Source organism: Crotalus tigris, unplaced genomic scaffold, assembly GCF_016545835.1.
Source record: "Crotalus tigris isolate CLP2741 ecotype Arizona unplaced genomic scaffold, ASM1654583v1 scf7180000024345.2110221, whole genome shotgun sequence".
In the NCBI taxonomy this organism is placed as follows: Eukaryota; Metazoa; Chordata; class Lepidosauria; order Squamata; family Viperidae; genus Crotalus; species Crotalus tigris.
The window spans coordinates 1,904,530-1,929,231 of record NW_024100514.1 but is presented as its reverse complement, the minus strand read 5'-3'; the positions used below and the strand labels follow the sequence as shown (position 1 = coordinate 1,929,231).

The following is a 24,702-nucleotide window of genomic DNA, read 5'->3' as shown; positions in this document are numbered from 1 at the left end:
TAACAATGAGCTTAAGGACTGAGTTTTATATCACTAGGAGAGGATATTATAGGGAAGTTTTATTTCTTTGTTTTCTGTTGCTAATTAACTCCTTTCCCATCTTTTTGTCACATTTAGTTTGTTTTAATCATTTTGTTATAGCTAGTTTTTTTTGTTCATCATATAATTCCTGTGTATTTATATATTTAGTCTCTGTTGATATGGTGATTGTTATCTGTATTTCACTATAAAAAAAATAAAAAGTAGCCTGCTTTGTTAAATTAAACTTTTCCTTAATTTGTCCTGGAGATACAGAATATCCATAGAATGGGCAATGTCAGGGAACTGGGGAATAAATACCAACCACATAGAGAAACATCCTTTGCAGATAATAGACTATTGCCTCCTTAACAAAACTAGAAATTGAATTGAATTGCATTACTAGAAATGGAGTTGTTGGTCTTCAGAAATGTTCTTGCTGGTTCCCATAATGTCTCAGAATCTTCATGATCTGATTCTGTTTTGTATCAGTTGTTGCAAACTATCACCACCAGTGTGGTATCCCTCAGTACATGCTAATGACTAGTTAAATCAGATGTATTTGCTTTTTATATGACCTTAAATATTATAATAAATAATTTAGATCAGTACCATATGTATAAGGTATAATAGGTCACAGTATTATCTCCTATGAAAACAGAGGAAGTATTTGCCTTATTGTCTGTGTCATAGTTATTATAGTAGTCAAGATCTGCTGAAATAATAGGGAATATCATTTATGACATGTTTATTGTATCTAATTGTATATTTTATATGGTAATCTAAAAATAGTTTCAAAGCCAAGCTACTCTTTTTTTAAAAAAAAAATCTAATGTTTCTTAATGTCACAGCTGCAAATGTCTGCTTTTGATAGATTCCAAAATACAAGAAATTGCAAATTTAATATTTTTAAGCACTTTAAAAAAATATTGCTAAAGTGACAACTTGATAGGAAAGGGGTCTTTACCATCCCATCTTGATTTTTGATAAATCTATTGAAACACTTGAAAATTCATTGGAAAGAGGTGTTTTTTTATTAATATTGCTCAAAGACTTCCAGAAATTTTGTATCTTATCCTAATTGCTAGGAAGTCCTGGGTTCAAAATACACTCCCAGAGAGCATTAAATCACTATATTATCCCTCCCTCCCCTGCCCCCCCATCTCTTTCTGGTATAAATTAAAATAGAGGGGGGGGCAGCAGTTTTGAGTTTTCTACAGACATGCTTTGAATTACCTGTCGTGCATGCAACCATCTCTCTCTCTCTCTCTTTCTCTCACCTATCTACTATCGCAACTGGATTGCCCAGTGTTTTTTTGTTTGTACGTGTTGCTCTTAAATTTATGCAGCTATGACTTTGATTCTGTGGGCTGTGATCTTTAGAACAGGAAAGGGAGCGGCTTCTTTGTGCTTCCTTTTTCCCAATTAATTACTGCCCCTGGAGAGCCCTGTCTTTATCCTCAGGGTTTGCCCTCTGAGGCTTCAGGGCCATCTGCTATCCAGCCTCCGGAACCCTTTCAACAGTTGCTGTTTGTCATTTGACAAAAAGGGACAAAACATAATATATGCAGAGGCTAAAGAGTCAGTGATGTGTAGGGAGGGGTACAGGTGTTGGACTAGATCTGGGGAGATCAGTGTTCAGAATGATAGCCAAAGAGATTCACTGGATGAATTTGGGCTAGTCTGAGCCCAGACCTCCTCATAGGATTGCTGGTTGTGGAATAAAATGAAGGAAAGGGAAGCCCCCTTGAGCTTATTATACTTAATATGTTAAATTTAAATTTCAATTGAATTGAATTTTTGATCTGGTCCTTCTGGGTCCATCTCCACTTAAGGAAAGGGGTCACATTGCTCAAAGGTCGATTATACTCTGTGGCCCAAAGAAGGCTGTATCTGCCGGGTTATTGCACCATTGTACCATTGTCCCCTCCTCCTCCTCCTCCTCCTCCTCCTCCTCCTCCTCCTCTTTTAATAATGCTAGCCTTTAGTAATGCTAGCCAGTTTCAGCATCTTTAAGATACGCTAGGCTACCTTGTGATTATATAAATTGGAAGATGTGAGGTTGGGGAAGGTTGGGTTAACATGATGGTGAATTCAGATGGTTAATAGATGGAATGATGAATTTTGTTAAGTACATTACACAAGCCTTATGGGCTTCCTTCCCTGCTAAGATTTTTTTTTTAAAAGACTTCTATGTAGCAGAAGCCGCTGTTGGTAACTTGATTGTTTTTCAGTTAGGACTTTAGTAGTCCAGTGCTAGTTTCCAAACTCAAGACAGGGAGGTTTTCAGCAGTCATAATTGGAATGGATCCCAAGGACTGCCAAAAGAGACCCACAGCTGTAGAGTCACAGGCTATTCACCACAAGGTTAAATGGAGCCATGAATTGCCTGCTAGGTCCCAGTCACAAGGAATTGCTAATGAACTCTTCTGCAGTGTTCAGATGCCTGCTCCAAACACATCACTCAGCCATCTAAGCTAACAAGACTGGACAGCTGAGAGCTAGGATGAGGATTTAATGGATGACCCCACTTGTCCTATCAGAAGAGCCTCTTCCACATTCTGTACTGCTTTCTATTGCAATGGTTATCAAAGGAAATTTAGGCCTGTGCTGACATCTCTCAGGTTTTCTTCTTTAAACAGATGTATTATTATAGATTGCCTTGGATTCTGGCAGCATTTGACAGGTGAGGGAGAAAGCAATTCCAGCACCTGTCAGTCTGATGACAGACAGCAGAAGAATGACTGCCTGGTGATTATTTCCTTTTACAGATATATCTGTCTCTTAGATACTGTTTTGCAACTGGGGAAGGCAAACTCCATTATGCCTCCCAGCAGATGTACTAGAAACCAAAAACATCAATTCCTGCACATTCCCCCATTCCTCAATGATACTTCTTACACAGAGACTTAGCTCTCCAGACGTCACTGAGCTGCTGTTCATAGCATCCCTCATCCTTGGTTAGGATGGCTGAGTTGGCTGTGTTGCAATTAAGCAACATCTGGAAAACTACCAGCTCCCTATCTATACACACAACTTGCTAGTTATTGCAGGGATTATATATTCACATAGGTAACATTAAAACAAACAAATCCTGTACAGGTGGCCCTTGACTTATGACCACAGTTGCTAATTTCTGTTGCTAAGCAAAGTGGTGAGTTGCGTCCAGTTGCAAAGTCTTTTTTTTTTTGCCGTGGTTGTTAAGCAAATCACCTCTTAATTGAACTGTGGGGTTGTTAAGCAAATTGGGCTTTTCCCACAGACTTTGCTTGCTGGAAACCAGCTGAAAAGGTTGCAAATGGAAATCATGTGACCCTGGGACACAGCAACTATCTTAAATACATGGCAGCTGCCAAGCATCTGAGCAGTGTTAGAATGTAGTGCTGTAGGTTAACTCTGCTCATAGCCAGGAGTTTGATTCTCACCGGCTTAAGGTTGACTCAGCCTTCCATCCTTCTGAAGTCGGTAAAATGAGGGCCCAAGTTGTTGGGGCAATATGCTGATTCTGTAAACCACTTAGAAAGGGCTGTAAAGCATTATGGAGCAGTATATAAGTCTAAGTGTTATTGCTATTTGAATTTTGATCACATGACTCTGCAGATGCGGCAATGGTTTTAAGTGTGAGGCTGGGCCGTAGGTTGGGTTTTTTAAAGTGCTGTTGTAACTTCGAATCATCGCTAAACAAATGGTTCTAAGTCTTACCCCTGAAAAGCAAGCACCAACAGCACTGACTTCTTATCCAGAGGTCATGTTGCAAATTCTTCTTGAGTTTGTTCTATTTGTGACAGGTACCATCAGCAAGAAGAGATGCAGAGAACTCAAGGTCAGAACTCAAGGCTGGATCTCAGAACTAGAAATTGAACTTGCTTCCACTTATTGACACCAAGCTAGCTAAGTGCTGGGATGCCAGTTTGGAAGATGACCTTCAGCATAGACATGGAAAAGGGTGGGGATTACTCTGGCAAGGTTCTTATTAAGTAGAAATGGGGGTGGGTGGATGGGGAGAAAGATGGCATCTCCTGTTAAAGGGCACATCCTCTTTCCTTACAGAATAGGAATTGTTACTTGCTTTGATGTCATGCCAGCCGCAGGAAAAAAATGTATTATTTGTACACATTAAAGACATTGCAGCAGTTCCAGCTAGCTAAACCATAATGATATAATGAGAAATTACACCATTTCAAACTCTGTCAAATACATTCGGGCATTTCCTTTATGTTAGGATAGGTAGGAAGTGAATGCTGGTATTTTCAGAGTAACGACAGCTGAAAGATGTGAATGATGTCATGAGCATTCATGTACTCAGTTTCATGGAATGAACTGAGCATTAATGTATCAAAATGAGTAATGAGTAAGACTAATGAGCAAGGGAAGGCGAACACTTCAATCTCAGGAAGTGAAATGTGTGCCATTCAGTTTCTGATGGACAATAATTTTTTTCACAAGTTTTACTTCCTGAAAAACTTTCAGTGATTACGATAGCTTTCTTCAAGAATGATTGTATCATGTAGGAATATTGAGAAATATGGAATTAACTTTTAATGACTATAATGTATTTAATCACATAATGTTTCTGACATGCTGCATGAGTTCAACAGGGCCAAAAGTATTTTACTGGTGATTTTTGTACTCGGTGTCTGATGCATCTCACTGCAGTGTCCAACATTAGTCAGCCAGCATTGATGGATTCCAGTTGCTCCATGGATAATCTAGTTGTAGTAAGAACTTATTTAAAATGTGCTACTTCTAGAATTCAGATCCTGCAAACTTCATCCATTATTTAAATCTCCTAATTTTAGATCAAAGCTGGGAGTACCACAATGTAGTAATTAATTAAACAATGTTGTCCAATATCTCAACTTTCTGATATAAGAACTTCAGAATGGGTTTTCGTCAATGCAAATATAAATAAATAATTTTAATGCCATTTTCCTTATTACTAAAATAGGGAGGGCAATATAGCTCAATAGCCATTTTATTTTATCTTTTTTTTCCAGACTAGCACCATTCTATTTTAGCTGTACAATCAGCTGTTGCTCTGTAATAAAATGGAGCAATTGGCACATGTCAGTCAGAGATGGAATTCTTCTCACAATATCGGCTTTTCCAATAAATATTTTTCTGTAGATTTTTTTTAAAAGGTTATGCAGTGGTGTTGGATAGCAAGAGCAATGGCAATAAGAGTAGCTTTAAGCTTTCTGACAATATCCTGCCCATGTTCGGGTTCCAGCTGTTCCTTGAATAACCTCCACCTATGGTTGCAGTAAGACTGAAAGCAATTGTGTGCCATTGTGTGGATGCTGGGCCTTATATCATACCTCTAATTAGACCCTTTTATAGTAGAAAGGTGTGCCTTTGTGTCCATTTTAAAAACATTAGGGAGTCAGTGATTATTGTAATTAAACCAAGATAGGGCACATAAGCTGGGCATATAAGCTGCAGTCATTGACATTAGAAGTACTAGAAACTTGCCGTATGTAAATTGCACTTGTCTAGTACCCAAAGCCGGACCATCACCCTGCTTCTTCACCCACATCATAAAGTGTGAGCAACACAGTGCAGGAAGCAGCCCGACCGTTAGATGAAAATACGTGTAAATGTATTTTGCCCTCTTCTTTGAACCACATTGGCCAAACATGAGGCAACAGTTCAAATGTCGGCAAAGTGTTTTGAAAGTTGAAAGTCTCAAAATGATGTCTATTTTTTTCAATTTAGTTTCCTTCTTTCCATCCCTTTGGAGAACAGAGGGGGTTAAATAAAGCCTTCTCAAGTACAACCACATTTTCCTCTTTGTTTTTATTTGCTACAACAAATGACAGCAGTGGATATGAGAGGCACAAAGCCGGAAACATGCTTGCATGGTAAAGCCTGCTTGAAGAAGACAGCAAGCTTGGTTTGACATGGAAAGCAGTGGGCAATTCAACCCCCAACAGGCAAACTCTGCCAGCAAACATATGGGGGGAGGGGCGGCACCACCAGATCCAATGGAGAGGTGTATTTGTTGTGTCCGATACATTCGCTATGATTGTACAAAGAGATATAAGCAATTTAAAAAAATCTATAAATTACAAAGAGCAGTCTTAGGTTGTCCCCCCCCCCAGAGATGAGAGGCAACGGCGTGTGAATAGAAGAAATGCATGGAGAGTGACTGGGAATTTGATGGAGTGTATGTGGGATAACTGGGAGAGAATCTACTCAGTGGAACAGACTGTGGAATATTAGGTAGCACGACTAAGAAAATGCTTTGGGAAGTCCATCTTTTCTTTCTTTCCAAATTCGCCCACATTATAAGACCCAGAACAGGAGAAGAATTCCACCATCAGGCGTCTTACTGGGATTTGGCTTCCAAGGGCTGTGAGCATGATTTTTAAAAATCATGAAAACGTAACACTGGGTTACATCCCTTTTCCTAACAAGACCACAAAAAACAAGCTTCCATAAAACCAACCCCAATCTAGCTGCTAAGTCATGCCAGGAGCAGCTGCACACACATTCCTCACCAGAGGAGAATGGTTGGATGACTGGGACAAAAATAGTTGGTTTTTTTAAAAAAAAAAAAAAAAAAGAAGAAGAAGAATTCAACTCAACTGCCATCCCTGCCAAAGTGGCATGGTATGGTACAGTGTTGCAAATTTGCAAGCAGCAATTTATCAGTGGGAAGAAAAGTTAAAATGCTTTAGTTTTACATATACGGAAAGCCCCGTAGCACATCTTAAAAATTTATCCATGCTAGCTGAGAAAAAATCATGCCATATAATTTGGAAATCAGCACAAGTCTTTTCCGGCTGTCTCTTTTTTTGTGATTTTTGTGGCTCCTTGAAGCATCATCTCCACACAGTTTCTGTACCGATCTTTCTCCTTGCTGTACAAAGTAGTTTGGATGTAATTAAAATGCAAATCATGCAAATATCACTGTATATAGGTAGATAGGCTCTGTAAATCTATTTTGGAATACAGAATCAGAATTTTCTCGCTACAGCATGCACACCGTCGTAGAACCTGGTGCATCTGGACAGCTTTGCTCTCCACACCAGGTCAAAGACCAGAATGCAAGAAGGCACCAAACAACATTCATATTAAAAACAGCAAGTAAAGCAACGGCATCCATAAAGATACTCTAGAAAAGCAATCTGCCCTTTTTGGATTGGCTGCACAGAGTGGAACAAGCCAAGAAGAAAACACAAATGGATTCGATTTTAAAAATTCAGAAGCAGAAAGAACAAGAAATGGTAAATGGTATGAAAAGATAGTCATCTGCTACCACAGTATATGAGGATTTGCAAAGAGATGGGATACTTGGAGTATCAGCTAAATGCGTAGCGCTCTGTCACGGATTCCCCCAATGTGGGAAAAATGTAAACATTGCAAATAATAATTCTTTGGCCACTGCATTTCTCCACTTTTTAGTTCCTTTGTTCCAGAAAATGGCATTTGAGAGCCCCACTAGGAGAATTAGGACAGAACCCTAATCTCCTTTATCACTGCTATGTTCCCTTTCTTAATAACTGATTCTTCTCCTCTCTGAAGATATCCATGGCCCTATTTGAAAACCTTTGTTTCAAAGGAGGTCATTTGCCCATTATCTATCTAGGAGAAATACTTGGCCCCGCCAGGTTGTCTTCCCTGTATCTTTTTACCTAATGCCCTGACTTCAGCTGAGGCAGCCCTTGGATCTTTTCAGTTGCAACAGCTCACAAGACAGACAAGGAACACCATCCCCAACAGAAAAAAAAATAAAAATGAAAAAGGCCCATTTCTTTGGTCAAGATAAAGGCAGCATATGGTTTTCAGTGCTAAGAGAAGCATGCAAAGATAATGCAGAATGTGAATCTTTGTCCATCTTCCCTTCAAAAATCCAATCAAGGGGTCATTTCTCTACCCCTATTGGTTTCACACGGAAGAAGAAGATTTAAGAAACACAATTCTATGATTGCTTAAGAAAGCAAAACACTGAAAAGCCCATCCAGCAGAAGATGAGCCTGGAATCTTGCAGTGAAGGATGGCGGCAGCAGCAGTGGTGAGGGTCTTCATGCCAGCTCAAGTCCTTGGATCGTGGAGGCACTACGGAAACTAGGAGCTGCTTTTGTCATCTTTTAAATCGTACCTGCAAGATAAGCAAAACCTTTTCTGATCTTTGGGAGCACAAAAAAATTAAAATAAAATAAATAAATAAAAAAATCCCCAGAAAGCCATCTCAAGTTGTAAACCAAGTTGCCTGGGAAAGCAGAATTTCTTGCTTCTCCTTCTCCCACATTCTTATGTATGGGAATACAGGTAGTCCTCAACTTACAACTTGTCACTTCTGAAGTCACCCCCGCCCCGCTCCCCCAAGTCACGTAACTGCACTTTGGGAATTTAGCAACTGGGCTGCATTTAGGGCTGCTTGCAATATCCTGCAGTTGTGTGACTGCATTTTACAATGGCTTTGCCCAAAACTGATATTCATTTGTGTTTTGGCAAAACCAGCCCATAGCAAACTATGAGTTTATTACCAACGCAAAAAGGTTGTAAGATCAGGTTGATCGCGTGACCAACCCACTTTCCAACCGTCACGACTTCATGACTGTGATAGGCAGGCTCCATTATGGTCATAACACAAGGACTTCCTCCAGTGACATTACCTCTTTGGCTGGAGGCAAGGGAGGCGAAATGAATCCCAGTACTTAGGAAAGTTTCGTATATGATGTTGCTATCCTTAGAGCTCATCTCCCTTTCTTTGAAACTATATGTCCATATTTTACATTTCTCTTGCCCTTTTTATAGGAAGGGATGCTCAACGTAGCTCTATGTTTTCATCCTTCCCTACTTGGCAAGGAAGGCCTTTCCTACCACCAGCATCTTCTGCAGCAGGTTCAAAAACAAAAAATGGCTGTCGTGGCATGGTAAGACTGACATATTTACGAAAGGGATGGCCTTCAATAAATCTGCTGCAACTGTCATCTTTACTTTCTGACACTTCCTTCTTGACATCACGGCCACCAGCATCTAATGTTATTAAAATGTTCGTAAGCAGGCTGACCGCCAATCATTTTCTGAGCTGCTTTCTCTGCACTTCCAGGACATTTGATTTTGGTTCCTGCAGGTGGCTATTACGCTAAAGAATGAAGATGGTTGTGTAGTTTATTTTGCTCTGTTCACAGAATTCAGATTTAATAGGAATTTCAGGATTGTTTTAGCTGGCGGTAGATTTGCTAGATCTACTGAAAGTTACTTTGAGACTACTGGATGGAAAGTAGCATTATGTTCTGCTTGTGGGCTTCCCACACATACACAATGGGAACGGAAGGCCAGACTGGGCAAGTTCTTTGGTCTGATTCAGTACAACGTTTATTCTTATCATGACTGAGGAAGACTAGAAAGAACAAGAATGCCCGGCCTGGCCTTGGCATGCAGGAAACAATTTTATCTAAAAGAGCCCATTCATAGTGGAATGGATGGGAATCAAGTGGTTGAGAAAGGAAAGAGGGAAAAACTCTGGATGCAAGTCCAAAAAGAAATAACCAAAAATCCCTTTTGGATACATCTCTGATGAATGCATCCTGCATAGAGGATCCACAAAATACTTTTCTATCCACCTCCCCATTCCATTTCAGGACAAGATTTTCCCCGTATCACACTCTGTGAACCTATCTTTCCATTATGCTTAATTCAACTTCTCCTGCTTCATCTCTCTTCCCCTGCAGCGTAAGGTCTCAGAGAAGAGGATGTGAGGGAAGAAAAGGATGACCCATTCTTAGTTGCTTCAATCTTGTCCTAGGGTGCTTTTTTAAAACAGCAACTGGACTTTCTTGATTTTTCCTGGCGACATTTCGCTTCTCATCCAAGAAGCTTCTTCAGTTCTAACTAACCGATGGGGAATGGAAAGGATTTATACTTTTTGCAGTCAGCTAGCCGTTAACATTTTGAGGGTCAATGGGAAGACATAAGCCACCCAAGGACATAGAGCAGTGGTGGCGAACCTATGGCACGGGTGCCAGAGGCGGTACTCAGAGCCCTCTTTGTGGGCACGCGCGCCATCGCCCCAGTCCTAGGCCTTCAGCTGGGTTTTATAAAACCTTTTCGCTTTAGGCCTCTGCCGCTGTGTGCAAAAAAAAAAAAAAAAGGTTCAATCAATGAGTCAATTTCAACTTCTCACGGGGAAAAAAAAAAGATCTTGCAAAGTTGGAATTGATTGATTGAACTTTTTAGTCCCACCCAGTCTGCCGTTACCACCGCAGCCACGCCCACCCAATGGGCCATACCCACCTGGCACCCGACGATGCATAAGTGGGTTTTGGGTTGCAGTTTGGGCACTCGGGTCTGTAAAAGGTTCGCCATCACTGACATAGATTAACCTCCAGGTGGCTTAAAGGACCCTCAGAGTGTTAACGACTGGTTGACTGCAAAGTGTATTAATCCTTTCTATTTCTCACCACTTAGTTAGAACTGAAGAAGCTTCTTGGATGAGAAGTGAAACGTCTTCAAGAAAAATGAAGAAAGTCCATTTGCTGTTTTTTTTTTGTTTTTTTTTTTAAAGCACCTTTGGGGACAGTCATGACCTTGATGAACTAGACATTTGCTTCAATCTTACAACTCTCAACAGATAGCTGCTTAGAGAATGTAACTCTCAAGGGTACAGAATGAGACTCCATTGCTCTTGCTTTTAGGCTGGAAGTTTATTCTTAAGACTCTGCATAATAAACTGAGCTCCCCAAAATTCAGCCCTGCTTGCCAGAAGCCCATTTCAAAGAGGGCACATTTGAGGAAAACCAAACACCCAAACCATGCAGCTCTTACAAGACTAATTTTCTGCCAGATCACAGATCCAATAAGACAGGGGTCCTCAACCTTGGCCACTTTAAGACTTGTGGACTTCAACTCCCAGAATTCCTCAGCCAGCTTTGCTGGCTGAGGAATTCTGGGAGTTGAAGTCCACAAGTCTTAAAGTGGCCAAGGTTGAGGACCCCTGCAATAAGGGATATAGAAGTGGAGTTGACTTGGCATTCAAGACGTCCTCTGTTAACTATACTCCTATACTTACCACTGGGCAGCACCTTGGGTGAGGTCCTTTTGGGAGAGGTCAATGTGTAGCTGGAAGAGAAACGAAGAAAGAAACACGTCACATGTGCCTGGAATTCTCCTGGAAGAAGACGCACTGCTATTACAAGTACAAGCACAGCAATGGCTGTGTTCCATACCTTTCCAATTGGCTCTCCTCGGGACATAAAAGAGACACTGTTTTTGACATAGGCCTCCAACTTTCTCCGCTGGGCTTCTTCCAGAGAGAGATCCCATTCAAGCCTGTTGTGAGAGCAATGCATTGATTGGGCAGTTGCTGCTTTTCTGAAATAGGCTTTAAAAACCCTTCATGATTCTAGATACCTTTTGGATGGCTTAAAAATATAACGAATGAAATAAAAGGACAAGTGCCAGGATCCTTTAACAAGGTTTACCTCTAGCAGTTTTTAATCACCAGAATTGTTGCATCAGCTTGCATTTCCCAGTATCGTGACTGGAATGTGGCACCTAATTTCTACCAGTTAACTTGAAAAACAGAAAACCAGAGTAATATTTATTTTTCATGAATTAATTCAACGTAACTTCAGACTCCAATCATGGTTTACCTCCTTCTGTGTGTGAATACTTTTTAAAAATATGAGGAATAGCAAATGTGGCCCTAATTAAAAATGGGCAAATGGATCAGAGGGATCGGTTTATGTCAGTGAGGTTCCCAGATCCCTACTATTCTTTCCAGTACCAAAGGGGATCTTTTCAAGCATGCCTCTACTGCTGTATTGCTGATTTCTCCCTTACTTCTCATTGAACTCAGGATTCACAGTTTTCTTCCGTACAGTAGTCTTTTTCTTGGTGACACGAGATTTGTCCGGCAGCAGGATCAAAGAAACGTAAGAATCGGGAGCATCCCTGCCGTTTGACTTGAGGTTTCTGGAACGGAGTCAAAGGAGATGGTTCTTTTAAAAAGGAAGGAATCTAAATGATTTAGAACAGGGGTCTCCAACCGCCAGTCGGTGGAGTTGAATGGGTTGAAGCCCATTCAGAATCAGGCCACGGAAGTGGTGGGGGTGTGTGTGCGAAGTTGCATTTGTAAATGAGGCAAGTGCACAAAACCATACCCTCCCACCTCCCCCTCCCCCCACACACCGCTCTTCCTGTCTCCTCCAGTCCACTGAGCTGGAAAGGTTGGAAACTGCTGGTTTAGAAAGTAGATAGCTAGGAATCATTTTAAAGTAAGTCTGGTAACGAGAATCAACTATTCAAACAACAGAAAACCACACTTATTTAATAAACCAAGCCCATTCCCTCCTTGTCCACCAATTTGTCCTGTTTTATCATCATTTGTTTGTAAAAAACATAAACCACTTCTTCTGAGTTGATGGTGGCCCACCACAGTATTCATACACCAGAGTTCTTCCAGAGCCCACTGCAAAGCCAGCTATGCCTTCTCCTCAGAATCATTCCAGATATAATAATCTGAATTCAACAGGACTTACTGTTTTTTATAATGTTCCTAGAGAATCTGTTAACAGAAAGTACTAGACATCCACTAGACCAGGGGTAGGCAACCTTGGCTCTTTTATGACTTCCTCAAGGCATGGCTGGCTCAGGAATTCTGGGAGTTGAAGTCCATGAGTCATAAAAGAGCCAAGGTTGCCTACCCCGATCTAGTCTCAACTGTCCGTACCTATCCTTCCATCCCCTTCCTCCCCTGCCATCACAACTGACGAAGCATCTTGGATGAGAAGCGAAACGTTTTGTACTTTTTCCTCAAGGAAAAAAAAAAAGCAGTCTAATTGCCTTTTGAAAAAGCACCTTTGAAACAACTCTATGATCTGGGTGACTGAGAATCTCCACAGACTACTAGACATCCAGAAGGCAGTGATCAAACCAAAGCAAAGATCATCTGCCATTAGGGGAAAACGTCATCCAAAATAATGGCTTGGAATGATCTCCATGTTCTGTAACTACAGTGGAAAAAAATCTAAGCAATCATTCTGGAGCTTTGTACCAAATTCACCTTTTGTTTTTCCTTTCCCCAAACAAATCCACCCTACAATTGTTACCTGCAGGCATGTATGATCACAACAAGTTTCCTTGCGTCCATGTTGTACCAGACAGTCATGTGCAGCTGTCCCAGAGGTGTGTCTGCTAGCTCCAAATTACTGCACAAAGACACAAAGGCAGAACAATATTACAGAAACTCAAAAATACCTGGGTCTGGTGTGAGAAAAAGAGGGAGCATTTCTACACCCCTCGGTAGCACATGCAGCTTGAGAAAAATAATGCAACCATAAGGAACGCTGAGGGCAACGGAGAGATGGATGGAAAGATGCCATTTGAAAGATCTGAACCAATAGGATGGTGGGGTCGTAAAGGCAAGAGTGTTTGTTCTCCACGTGGCAAGAGAAATATGCAACTGAGGCAGCAAACTGCATCGGCGATGAGAATAATGGTGGCAGGTCGCAGTGGCGGCCTCCGTAAGGCAGCAATGAGGAGGGCTGAAAGCAAAAGCCGGAATGTTTTCTGCAACTCTGAGGACTGCAGGGGAGGAGTAAACTTGCTGGAATTCCCAAAGCCCAGCTGAGCAATGTGCTGCAAGGCAAAACAGCAGAAGAAAGCTCACCTTTTAAAGCATCAAATTATTACGTACATAAACAGCAAGCGTTGTCTCTCCCTTTCTGGTAAAAAGCTCCACTCAACCGATCTGCATTAACAAGAGGTTATTCAAAAGCCCACAGTGCACTGCCTTCCGTGTCCTAGGTTCCTGACCCTGACTGGACTTCAATCTCCCCTCCCGTCTTCTCTGACGGACACAGCAGCCAGAGGCATAAAAAGACATTTAGGACTGAAAATCAGGTGAAAGAGGGGAAAAGTAGAATTTCAAGGGGGAATTGCATTTTCAGGCGTATCACACTCAGCATCGATTCGACAACAGAGCAGCCTTTTTGCCCCTGAAGGCTGCCTCAGAGGCTCGGAGGGAGAACAGGGGTAACAGGTGCATCTACAGATGCCCAGAGATGCATACAAACCAACCTCTTGCTTGGGAACTGTCAGTTTCTTACAGTAGAAATAGCACTAGCACTTAGACTTATATACTTCTTCACAGTGCTTTTCAGCCCTCTGTAAGTGGTTTACAGAGTCAGCCTATTAGCCCCAACAATCTGGTTCCTCATTTTACTGACCTCGGAAGGATGGAAGACTGAGTCAACCTTGAGCCAGTCAGGATTGAACTGCTGGCAGTGGGCAGAGTTAGCCTACAGTACTGCACTGCGCCACCATGCCACGTTGTGGGGAGAAGCCAGGGATTTTGTGTGTGTTTGTGTGCACGCAAGAAACAAGTTTGTGCAACCTTTTGCTTAGGGACTGTCAATTTCTTACAGCAAAAAGCCCAGAAATGTATGTGGTGGGAGGCACCAGGAGGCAATTTAGTGGATTTTGCTGGTTTCCTGCTGTTATTACTATAGCATCTCATGAACTGGATGTTAACCCAGAGTAGTATATGCTTCATTTATTTAGAGTTGTATTTATTTAGCATAGCAGTCTCTCCAGAAAATATCTTGTGGGAAGAAGAGAATTCCTTCAGATCCAGAATACTTGGCTTTGTGCAAGAAGGGACTGTAGAGACCTCAACTCAAAAGGAGTCATATTAATCCACCTACATGGGTTCTGTATTCTATGCAAGGAGTCCTCCTTACCTATTGGTGTGGGGGATCCGCTGGCGCAGCTCTTGCAAGGAGCCAGAATCTCCATCCTCTCTGATATACAGCTCAGTCTCTGACCCCTTCTGGGAATTCTCCTCATATTCATCCCCTGCTGCAGCATGGAAAGCCTCCACTCCCGAGTGCTGAGAAATCAGAAGCTGTGGAAGTGAGAGCAAGGTGCTTAAAGCCTGCTCAGCCATAGCCCAGATTGGCTTCTCCAAACAACCCCCCTCTTAGCCCTTTGAGGTAGTCCAGACAAAAAGTACAGTTGGGGCGTCAGCATTATCATTACTGTAGCATTTAGCAATAGCACTTAGACTTATATGCTACTTCACAGTGTTTTACAGCCCTCTCTAAGAGGTTTACAGGATCAACATACTGCCCCCAACAATCTGGGTCCTCATTTTACCAACCTCGGAAGGATGGGAGGCTGAGTCAGTCTTGAGCTCTGTCAGGATTGAACTCCTGGCTGCGGACAGAGTTAGCCTCTATAACCTGCATTCTAACCACTGCACCACCGCGGTTAAATATATAGTTATATGAACAGAATCTTGCAAAACTGAAAGCATTTATGCCCTCCTCTCTTTCTAAGTCTTTGGAAAACTAAGGAAGATCCTTTCTAAACACTTCTCATACTTCCCCCCCATATGCTGATTGAGCTGCCCATTATCAACCACTGCCTTGGCTGCAGATCTTCCTCCTGCCTCCCAAGGCCATTCCCGCACACCATCATAGCCACTTACCCCAAGCTGCACTCGCATCAAAATCTGGCTAGCAGGACCAGAATTGCTGAGTTGGAACCAGCGGTCAAGGATGAGCCCTTCTGCAGCCAGCAGTTGTGACAGAGGGAGTGACAGCACGCCTAGGCTATGCCCATCATCCTTGATCTGTGAGGTTAAAAAAACCAAAAAAAACAGATGGCAACCGTCCTACACTTGCTGGGCAATTAATTATCCCAAGGGGCCACATGAGAAACTGGAAGTATTGTGGAGAGCTGCTGCCCTACCCCCACTGATGCTAAGGACCAGACAGGGATAGCTGAAGGACCAGATGTGACCCAAAGGCTGTAAAAATGCCCAGGTCTGGTCTACACATATACTATAGGGCAGAGAAGCAGAAGGTATGAATTTAAGAAGGAATCCTCTCCTAGCTTCCAGGTTTTTGAACTAGAAAGAGACTTCTTCCTTGTTAAGATAAGGAGAATAGCTTCTGAGAAGATATAGTTGAGTCTCCACTCCCTTTCCGTTAAGCTGCAAAGAAATTATCCTTTCCTCTTAAAAGGAAGAGAAACTCAGTTGTGGAGATAGTCTCCTCTCCCAATTTAACGATTCTTTGCAGCACAAGGATTAGCTTGTTTTGAGGTTTTTGGCTCAAGGTTAAAGATGGGCCAGTTCTGCTTCCCTTCAGCAAGCTTCCCACTCTAGGGAATTTGGTGGAAGCCCTGCAAATCTAAACTGTTATGTGCACTATAACCTTCCTAAGCACAGGAGGATAGCACAGCTGCGTATCATTTTTTGCATTTATTTAAAATGCATATAAATAAACCACATCGGCTAGCTACCTCAGTTTTAGTTAGTCCAGTGGTTCTCAACCTGTGGGTCGGGACCCCATTTGGGGTCGAACAACCATTTCAGGGGGGTCGCCAAACAACACAGTCCGCCATTTTTTTTCTCCTTTTCCTTAGCTGTGCTACTCCCTTTTATTCTATTGGCTTTTGAAAGAATAGATTCTCTTGAATAGAGTCTAATTCTATTGGCTTTCAAAAGCCAATAGGAATTGTCCAGGCTGTCTCTGCCCTGCTGAGTCCCATTCTGCAAACGGTGCTGCACCAGTTGAGTAGTCCTCAACTTACAACTGGTTGAGTAGTCCTCGACTTACGACCAGTTGGGGGTCGTGGCATTAAAAAGGTTGAGAACCACTGAGCTAGTCAGTTTCTACAGCACTCTAAAAAATTACTTTTATGAATGTCCTTACTGCACAGAAAGAAAATATTTTTAAAAATTTACATTAATATGGTAGCCAAGGCACATTTGGAAAAATTATTTCTTGAAGGTACTACCTGTTAAGAATTTGAGGCATGCCACTGATAAAAGTTATATTCTGGTGATCCTTAAAGCTACCAGAAAGTTAACAAAGGTTAAAACAGGGGTGTCAAACTGCCGGCCCATGGGCCGAATGCCTCATAGCAAAACCGCGCCCACCCCATCGCCAGCAATGGCAAAAAAGTTGTGATACGTCGCGACACGACACATGACATTGCGAGTTTGACACCCCTGGGCTAAGAGAACTTAACTTGCCAATTCTCCCAGCTATAACAGAAGTATACTCAGAACTGTCCACTTGTCGTTGTGGCAGGTAGAATGCCACAATCACGTTGCTTGAACAACTTGGTTTCCATGTTTGACGTTTCAATTCCCACTATCAGATCAAGGGATTCAAGAGTTCTCTTCAGTAGGACAATCAAGTAAACAGGAGTCCCACTGATTTGGTTTGGCACAGATGGATGATGTGAAGCACAAGAGGATAGTTGTGGGGAAGAAGTGCCTGGGACACCTACCTGCAACTCTAAAGATTCTGCATGGGGCCTCTTGATGAGGAAGGAGAAAGCTTCAGCCCACTCAGGCTCTGTTGTCTGAGGGCAAACCTAAAGGCAGAAACAAGCCTTGACGTTTAAAAAATAGAACCGGGGAGAAAGGCAGCATTTGCTAGAATCAGGGGTAGTCAACCTTGGCTCTTTTATGACTCGTGGACTTCAACTCCCAGAATTCCTGAGCCAGCTTAGCTGGCTCAGGAATTCTGGGAGTTGAAGTCCACAGTCATAAAAGAGCCAAGGTTGAGAACCTCTGTGCTAGATGGTGGCTTAAGAAATGCATGGAATATGACATGTAATCCAAAGAAAAATAAGTTAGTTATATAGGACACGGGCAGATAATCAAGGCTGATTTAACATGGCAGCACTCCAGAATATATCTGTCTTGTGAGTTACTAGAGTAGACAGCTATTTTTCTCTTTGATATAAGACTTTAATTTCACCATTAGGTAATCTGTTTATATAAAAATCCATCACTGTCCTTAATTATAAGTTATCAGTTGCATAGTGGAGTTTCCAAATATTTTCTTTAAAAAGTCTCCTTCTGCAATCATTCATTGATGGTGATGCCAATCTTATTGTAAAAATCTGGAGTTTTGGCCATCCCTTTTCCTCGCCCATCACTTGTTCTCCTGCCTCTGCGATGCATTTAACATATATATTTATGAGAAGCAATTTGAGTCAATCCTGTTTTATTTATTTTGGAACCAGCAATCAATTGCTTTGTATAGTTAATACGGAAGCTGAGAGAGATCCATTCTTTCGTGGCTCTATCACTGGAAAACTCAAGTTACATACGAACTCTTCTTTATATAAGAAAATGCATGTATGTATTTGCGCATCTGTTTATATGCACAAACTCTAGCTATGCCACAGACCCCCCTCATCTTGTAGCTTCCTCTTTCCCCCCCTTTCACTTCACCATATTTGCTAGTCCTCTCAAAAGGAAAGAGAGGCAGAAGATCACTGGGGTTCTCCTAGAATGCAGGAAATTAGCAATTTCCTGCCAATTGCCTCCTCTGAACTACTTGCTGGAAAGAAAAATGGGGAAAAGTGGGGGAAAAAAAAGGATAATGAAAGAATACGCTAAGTTGCTTCTGGAACTGATCATAAATCCCCTGGCTGAATAATAGCATCTTATTTGTTACATCTAAAGCGCATATATGCTGTTTGCCTTCTATTTTAAATCCACCATTGTACAATTAATAGCGTGTACTAAAACCCCCCAAAGTGATTCTGGATATATATCCCCTTCTCTACCCCATACTCTGTTCAAAAGCCATGATTAACTACCCACTTTCCTTCTTCCCCATGTCATTACCTTAGTCTTATAGGAGACACCACGGACAGACAGGCTGACGTAAGGACTTGGCGGCTTTGATCCCTTCCGGAGCTGGCCAAATGGGAAAGAGAAAGTGATTGACTACTAAGGCTAGTCACAGGAGGCCCCATTACAAAGATTTTTGTGCGTTGCATGCATATGGTTCATTTTAATCTGTTGCCTCTCTGAAATGAGTTCAGGAGTACTCCACCACTGGCAGAGCCGAAGAGAAACATCTGCATGTAGATTGGGGGCGTCATGGGAACTGAAGAAGAGGGGTTGCTATTACACAAGTATGCTTGATAAATAACAAAATTCCTGATAGTACTGTCTATGCAATATCCCATCTATATACTACTAAAACTCTCGTTATGATGACTTTTAACTGGGCAAAACAGTACATGAGAGAGCAACAACTTTTGAACCAAGTATCTCAAATGGGATAACCTACAGAATGCGTCTGAAATTTGGGGGGGGGGGGAAGTTGTGGCTGCTTTAAAGGTTACTCGCTGCTGCTGCGGTCATGTGATCTTTCAATATTTTCAATATTTCATAACAATTTCCCAGCCAGTCTTGCTGTCAACTTTAGAATGAGCATGGCTGCAGCCATGTTTTCCTTCTCATTTCTAGTTGACACATAGCACGGAGGGAGGGGGGTTGCCAGGTGTTGGGCTAGACCAGGGGTAGGCAACCTTGGCTCTTTTATGATTCGTGGACTTCAACTCCCAGAATTCCTGAGCCAGCTATGCTGAGGAGAAATGGAGAGGTTTCCATGCTGAGCCATGCTGGCTCAGGAATTCTGGGAGTTGAAGTCCAAGAGTCATAAAAGAGCCAAGGTTGCCTACCCCTGTGCTAGACAAAACAGACTGTCTCTCTTGGACTTTCTCTCATGGGAACCAAGGTCATCGATTGCTCCCGAGACCGCAGGCTGGGCGTTTCATGAAAAGCCCGCCAACAAGCTGTATGGGGAAATGTAGTTGCTTGCAAAGCCTTGGAGGTGGGATTATTTAACTCTGTATTGGGAAATTGTTATGCATCTCTTCAAGACTTGGTTTCACTTTTGAAGTGCCATCAATAAACATGTTCTTTGAGGAATTGCAAGCCTCGGAGTTCTGCTTTATTTATCTCTGTCTGTTGGAACTTGGACACTTGCAATGTCTTGCTCCTTCCTCCACCCAGCAACAGCCACGTACCTACCTACAGGGAAGGGCAGGGAAGGGAAGGGTTCTGATGCTCCCTGACAGATTCCCATAAGGGAACTCAATAGGGAAGCTGGCAGGAAGTCTGAAGTCGTTCCTGCTCCCATATAATTTTCAGAATGAAACGGCTTGTCAATGCCCTCTTCTAGGAGGTCTAAAACTTCCCAATCTAGTATGTAGCCTAGGAATCTCTTGGCAGTCTAACCAGATCTGATTCTTTTTAGCTTTGGGGGATCAGCTGCTTGCTTAATGTCGAACTGAAAGTCATAAAATCAATCACAGTCACATAGTGACATTCTTAAGACTGGCATGATTTATGACTCTAATTGCTGCTTGGAACAGGGCTAATCTCTGGATTAGCCAGGCTCTGAATTGATGGCTCAGTGGGCTCTGAATTCATGGCTTCCTGATCCATGAAACATAACTTTCCAAATTAGTTTCTGCTAGTCTTTTTCTTCACTGCTGTTGCTCAGATTACATCAGCAGCTTTGAGTTTCTGGTCATGGATTATTAAGCTGCAACAGCCACTCCTAGAACTAAGAGGTAGAGCACAGAGAAGTATTTTACTGGTACTCACTGGCAATTCAGTTGCTCTGTCAAGGAAGACAGAGAAGAGAGCAGATGACAGCTCCTCACTCTTTGGGGTCTGGATCAAGCTGTTTACTCTCAGAACCTGGAAGAAGAAGTGATCGACAGTTAGGACAATATTTCAGTATTTTACCAACCACTATTAAGAGGACACTTTGTATGAAAGTTGGTGGATGGGTTTATTTCTTCCACCTGTTCCTTTCAAAGCAATAATTATTATGCAACACCTTGGTAATCCACCTCATGCAGTGGCTTATCACAAAATATGCAAGAGAACATGCTGCCAGCAGGAGGAACTGAGAAGTTCCTCAGTTGCTAAGGGGTTACTTGACTTCACCCACCATCAAAGCCAGGGAGGTGACCGTGAGAACACTTCCTCCCACAACTTCACAGTTTAGGGCAGGGGTAGGCAACCTTGGCTCTTTTATGACTCGTGGACTTCAACTCCCAAAATTCTTGAGCCAGACTGGCTCAGGAATTCTGGAAGTTGAAGTCCACGAGTCATAAAAGAGCCAAGGTTGCCTACCTCTGGTGTGGGGTCTGTGGGTGACCCATAATCCCTCCCACAGCTCGGTGTCCCTCAGCTTTTCAACTGTCTGAGCGACAGGCCTGGCTTTGATCACAGTTATAGCAAAAGAAGAAAAGCCTAAGAAGAAGACAGTTTTGTTGATGCCTCTGTGAAGGTGTTCAGAGACCACACAGCATCACCCTTGATTCACCATGTCTTTCATAATCATCAAATGGAGAAGAGAAAATATAAACTCATTCACAATGTGCTGGTTTGTTCTCCTAGAGAAGAAAATCTGAGAAGGAACCATAAATGGTGGGAACGACATTGCTACTGTTATTGCATTTGAAGTTTAATCTCTTTAAAAATGAAGAGCTTTCTTCCCCACCTCCCAGTTCCAGCCAATCCCACATGGCGTTCTCCTTTCTGAAGACCACCATTACCTGCTCCAGCTCTGTAGCACTGGGTATAGGGGGCAGGCACTCCAGCTTCACGTGGAGACGTCCTGATTTCACATCTTCTAGGGGGAGCCACTGCAACAGGAAGAAAGAGTGTATGATGGCAGATCAGCGTGTCCTTGCCCTCCCCACTGCCATTAAGAAAGCCTCCTTTTATTTAGTTTGTGGTCAGATTTGTATATTAACTTCCATGGGAATCTTCCTTTCATCTAGATAAGAGCATCATTGTGGGCAAACTGGGCTGAGACAGTGCAAGTGGTCCAAAATCCAAAGTGACTTTTGCTGGCTCAGGAAAAGTCACTGGGTCTTCTCAGTCCCAATCCAACTCCTTAACTACTTCCACACACAATCTTACCTCATCCACAAACTTGCTGATTAGCACACGTTTCAAAGGGATCTTGCACCTGGCAAAAGGGGAAAGTTTCAAGAGTCAGAGCATTGAAGAAAGGTCTTCCTTCCTTCTACTTCTTCCTTACAAAAGTAACCTTACTGGGAGCTGAATGAGAGGCCCAACTCCATAGCACTAACTTTCTCTCTGCCAAAAAAAGAGAGAAATCTGGCTGTGTGATTAAATCTTTAGGAAAGGAATAATAGGGAAATGTATTCCCTCTTCTATTCCATGGGGAATCTGTGATATCTAACGACCTTTTTTTGGCTTCCCATTCAGAATGAGAGAGCAGTGAACTTTTCTGTCCATTTTTCTTCCTGGCTCCTAACTTACCTCCCCAGGAAATCATCTTTATCCACATCTTTATCATACAAGTCGAACTCTACTTCCTGTCCTGGGATGCTACTCACAATCACCTAGAAGAAAAAGTGGACTGTTGTACAGAGGAATGCAAGGCAGAAGCAGCGATCAAAGTAGGAGTCTTTAGTGAAATAAAAGTAAAAGTCAATATTTGCTATGATTCCAAGTCTGGAATATTTTAGTGCAGGGGTCTCTGAGCCACAGCCTCTTTGAAACCGGGTCGCGGGAGAGATGGGCAAGCACATATGTGTGAACCTCCACTCGGTGAGTGGCAGGCAAGTGCACACGCATGTGGAGCTCCAATTTGTGCAAGTGGAGGGCACTTGCACTCCTGAAGCTCCTTGTGAGTGGTGGGCACACGCGCCCTCCACTCACACAAAAGGAGCTGTGCATGCACGCAAGTGCCTGCCACTCACATACCCCCCCCCCTGCACCGGACCTGGCTGCCAAGCAGGAAAGGTTGGGGACCACCGTTTTAGTGAATTAAGCTAACAGTGAAAAAGCTAAGAGGAGGAACCTCATATCCTGGAAATTGGCCCTACATCTTTGCAAAGAGAAAGGGTGGATATACGGTCACATGTTTAGTCGATTAATTTAAACTGGATAATATTATCCTGTAAAAGAAACATCCCTTCCAATTATCAACTCAAGGTTCATGTTGTGAAGAAGATGGGGATTAGCTACTTGCTACCTATTCCATTTTGCAATCAACTCAAGCTTGATTGATCTGAAAAGCTACACAAGGCTTTTGCAGGGAGACTATCAAGAAATCTAAAGATTGAGGGGTCCTTGGTACTCTCTGAGCTTGCGTGTTTTCTTGCAGACATTTCATTACCCTAACTTGGTAACATCATCAGTGCTATAAACCGACAGCAAACAGGAGTGCTGTTTGCTGTCGGTTTATATTCTGGTGTCTTGCTTGTCTAGGTGGGTGGGGAGGTCTTAGGGATTCTTTGGTTGGGCTGTTTCCTAACGGCTCTTTGGCAGTTTCTTGACTGGGGAATTGCTTACTTGACTGTTGGTCTGAAGTTGACCTTGGAGTTAATCTATGCTGATCTGAGTGCTGATTACTGGTGGAGAGTTGCTGGAGTCTTTTTCTCCTTTGGGCTGGTTGATTATCTCTTTTGCATAGTCTATAGCAGTGGTTCTCAACCTGTGGGTCGGGACCCCATTTGGGGTCGAATGACCATTTCACGGGGGTCACCAAACCATGCTGTCCGCCATTTTTTTCCCTTTTCCCTAGCTGTCCTACTCCCTCTTATTGCTGGCCACACCCACTTGGGGGTCACCACAACATGGGGAACTGTATTATGGGGTCACGGCATTAGAAAGGTTGAGAATCACTAGTCTATAGACATTGTTAATGTCTATGTGTCTATTGATGGCTGATTTGTCAGAGTACCAGGCTTCAAGAAATTCCCTGGCGTTTTTTTGGATTTGACCTGGTCTAGGATTGTCACATTTTCCCAATTGAAACTCTGATTAAATCTGTCTATATGTTGTGAAATTAAAGAATTTTCATCATGCCAGTTGGTGTTCGTGGATGTGTTTTGCCAGTCTTCTCCCTGTTTGTCCTACATTGTGGTTGTTACAATTCTTACATTGTAAGTTGTAGATGACTCCTGTTTTTCCTTCTGGGGTCGCTGGGTCTTTTGGTTTGCTTAGAATGTTTTGAAGGGCTTTAGTTGGCTTGTGTGTTATGCTGATTCCATGTGGTTGTAGTAGTCTATTTGCGCTTTCTGAGATATTCTTGATGTACGGCACTGTAATTCTTTTTAGGGTTTGTGTTGGTTGTGGTCTATTGGGTTGAGTGGTCACGGACTTTTTATGAAGTTGTGTGAGTATCCATTTTGTTGGAATGTATTATATGTGTCTAAAGATTATAAGCTAACTTGGAAACTTTTGAAACAATTCAAGAAGAGGAAATGGCAAGTTATACTATACTACTACAGTGCAATAAATTAAAACATCCCTGGATGCATCGGGGTGATTCTTGATGAGGGAGAGATGCTACTCTTTTTCTTTTATCATGCTGGTGGCTAAAAGAGATTCCTGAACTGCTCCTGGTTTCTGCTTTGCTATGTATGCATATAATTTATTTAAAGTCTTGGTAATAAACCAAGGTCATCCAGGATGAAGGATACTGCTTAGGATAGTGATGGCAAACCTTTTAGAGACCGAGTGCCCAAACTGCAACCCAAAACCCACTTATTTATTGCTGGGTGCCAAGTGGGCGTGGCCCACTGGATGGGCGTGGCTGTGATGATCATGGCAGATTGGGTGGGTATGGCCAAGCTGGGCGTGATCACCTCAATGTTGCTTGTGGGGAGGGACGCCTGTGGAGGCCGGGCATGGTTGGGGGAAATCCAGGGGGTCTCTGGCAGGTGGTGTGGTGTGCAGGAGGCTCGTCCTGTGGGAGACGCAAGGCAAGGCGAGGCAGGGCGGGGGGTGCCATTGTCACATGGCAAGGTGAGGCAGGGGCCAAGGCGGCTGCTGCCTTGACACCATTGGTCCCTGCACACAGAGGCCAGATAACACATGGGTGCTGGGATGCATCCAGCCACGTGGGACCT

At 42.7% G+C, this 24,702-nt stretch overlaps 1 protein-coding gene across 1 annotated transcript in view; it reads right to left on the bottom strand.

Moving 5' to 3' along the window:
- Nucleotides 1–5,799: 5,799 nt before the first annotated feature.
- ESYT1 (extended synaptotagmin 1) overlaps nt 5,800–24,702 on the bottom strand; it is an 82,892-nt gene continuing 63,989 nt past the window's right edge. Inside the window, exons 19-31 of the mRNA XM_039326749.1 lie at nt 22,103–22,185; nt 21,737–21,785; nt 21,367–21,456; nt 20,405–20,500; nt 18,629–18,700; nt 17,275–17,361; nt 15,461–15,604; nt 14,712–14,875; nt 13,080–13,178; nt 11,812–11,943; nt 11,196–11,298; nt 11,039–11,088; nt 5,800–8,122 (exon numbers count right to left, since the gene is read on the bottom strand). Coding sequence (XP_039182683.1) covers nt 8,089–8,122; nt 11,039–11,088; nt 11,196–11,298; nt 11,812–11,943; nt 13,080–13,178; nt 14,712–14,875; nt 15,461–15,604; nt 17,275–17,361; nt 18,629–18,700; nt 20,405–20,500; nt 21,367–21,456; nt 21,737–21,785; nt 22,103–22,185 — 1,203 coding nt within the window. The 3' untranslated portion in view covers nt 5,800–8,088. The remainder of the gene's footprint in view (nt 8,123–11,038; nt 11,089–11,195; nt 11,299–11,811; nt 11,944–13,079; nt 13,179–14,711; nt 14,876–15,460; nt 15,605–17,274; nt 17,362–18,628; nt 18,701–20,404; nt 20,501–21,366; nt 21,457–21,736; nt 21,786–22,102; nt 22,186–24,702) is intronic.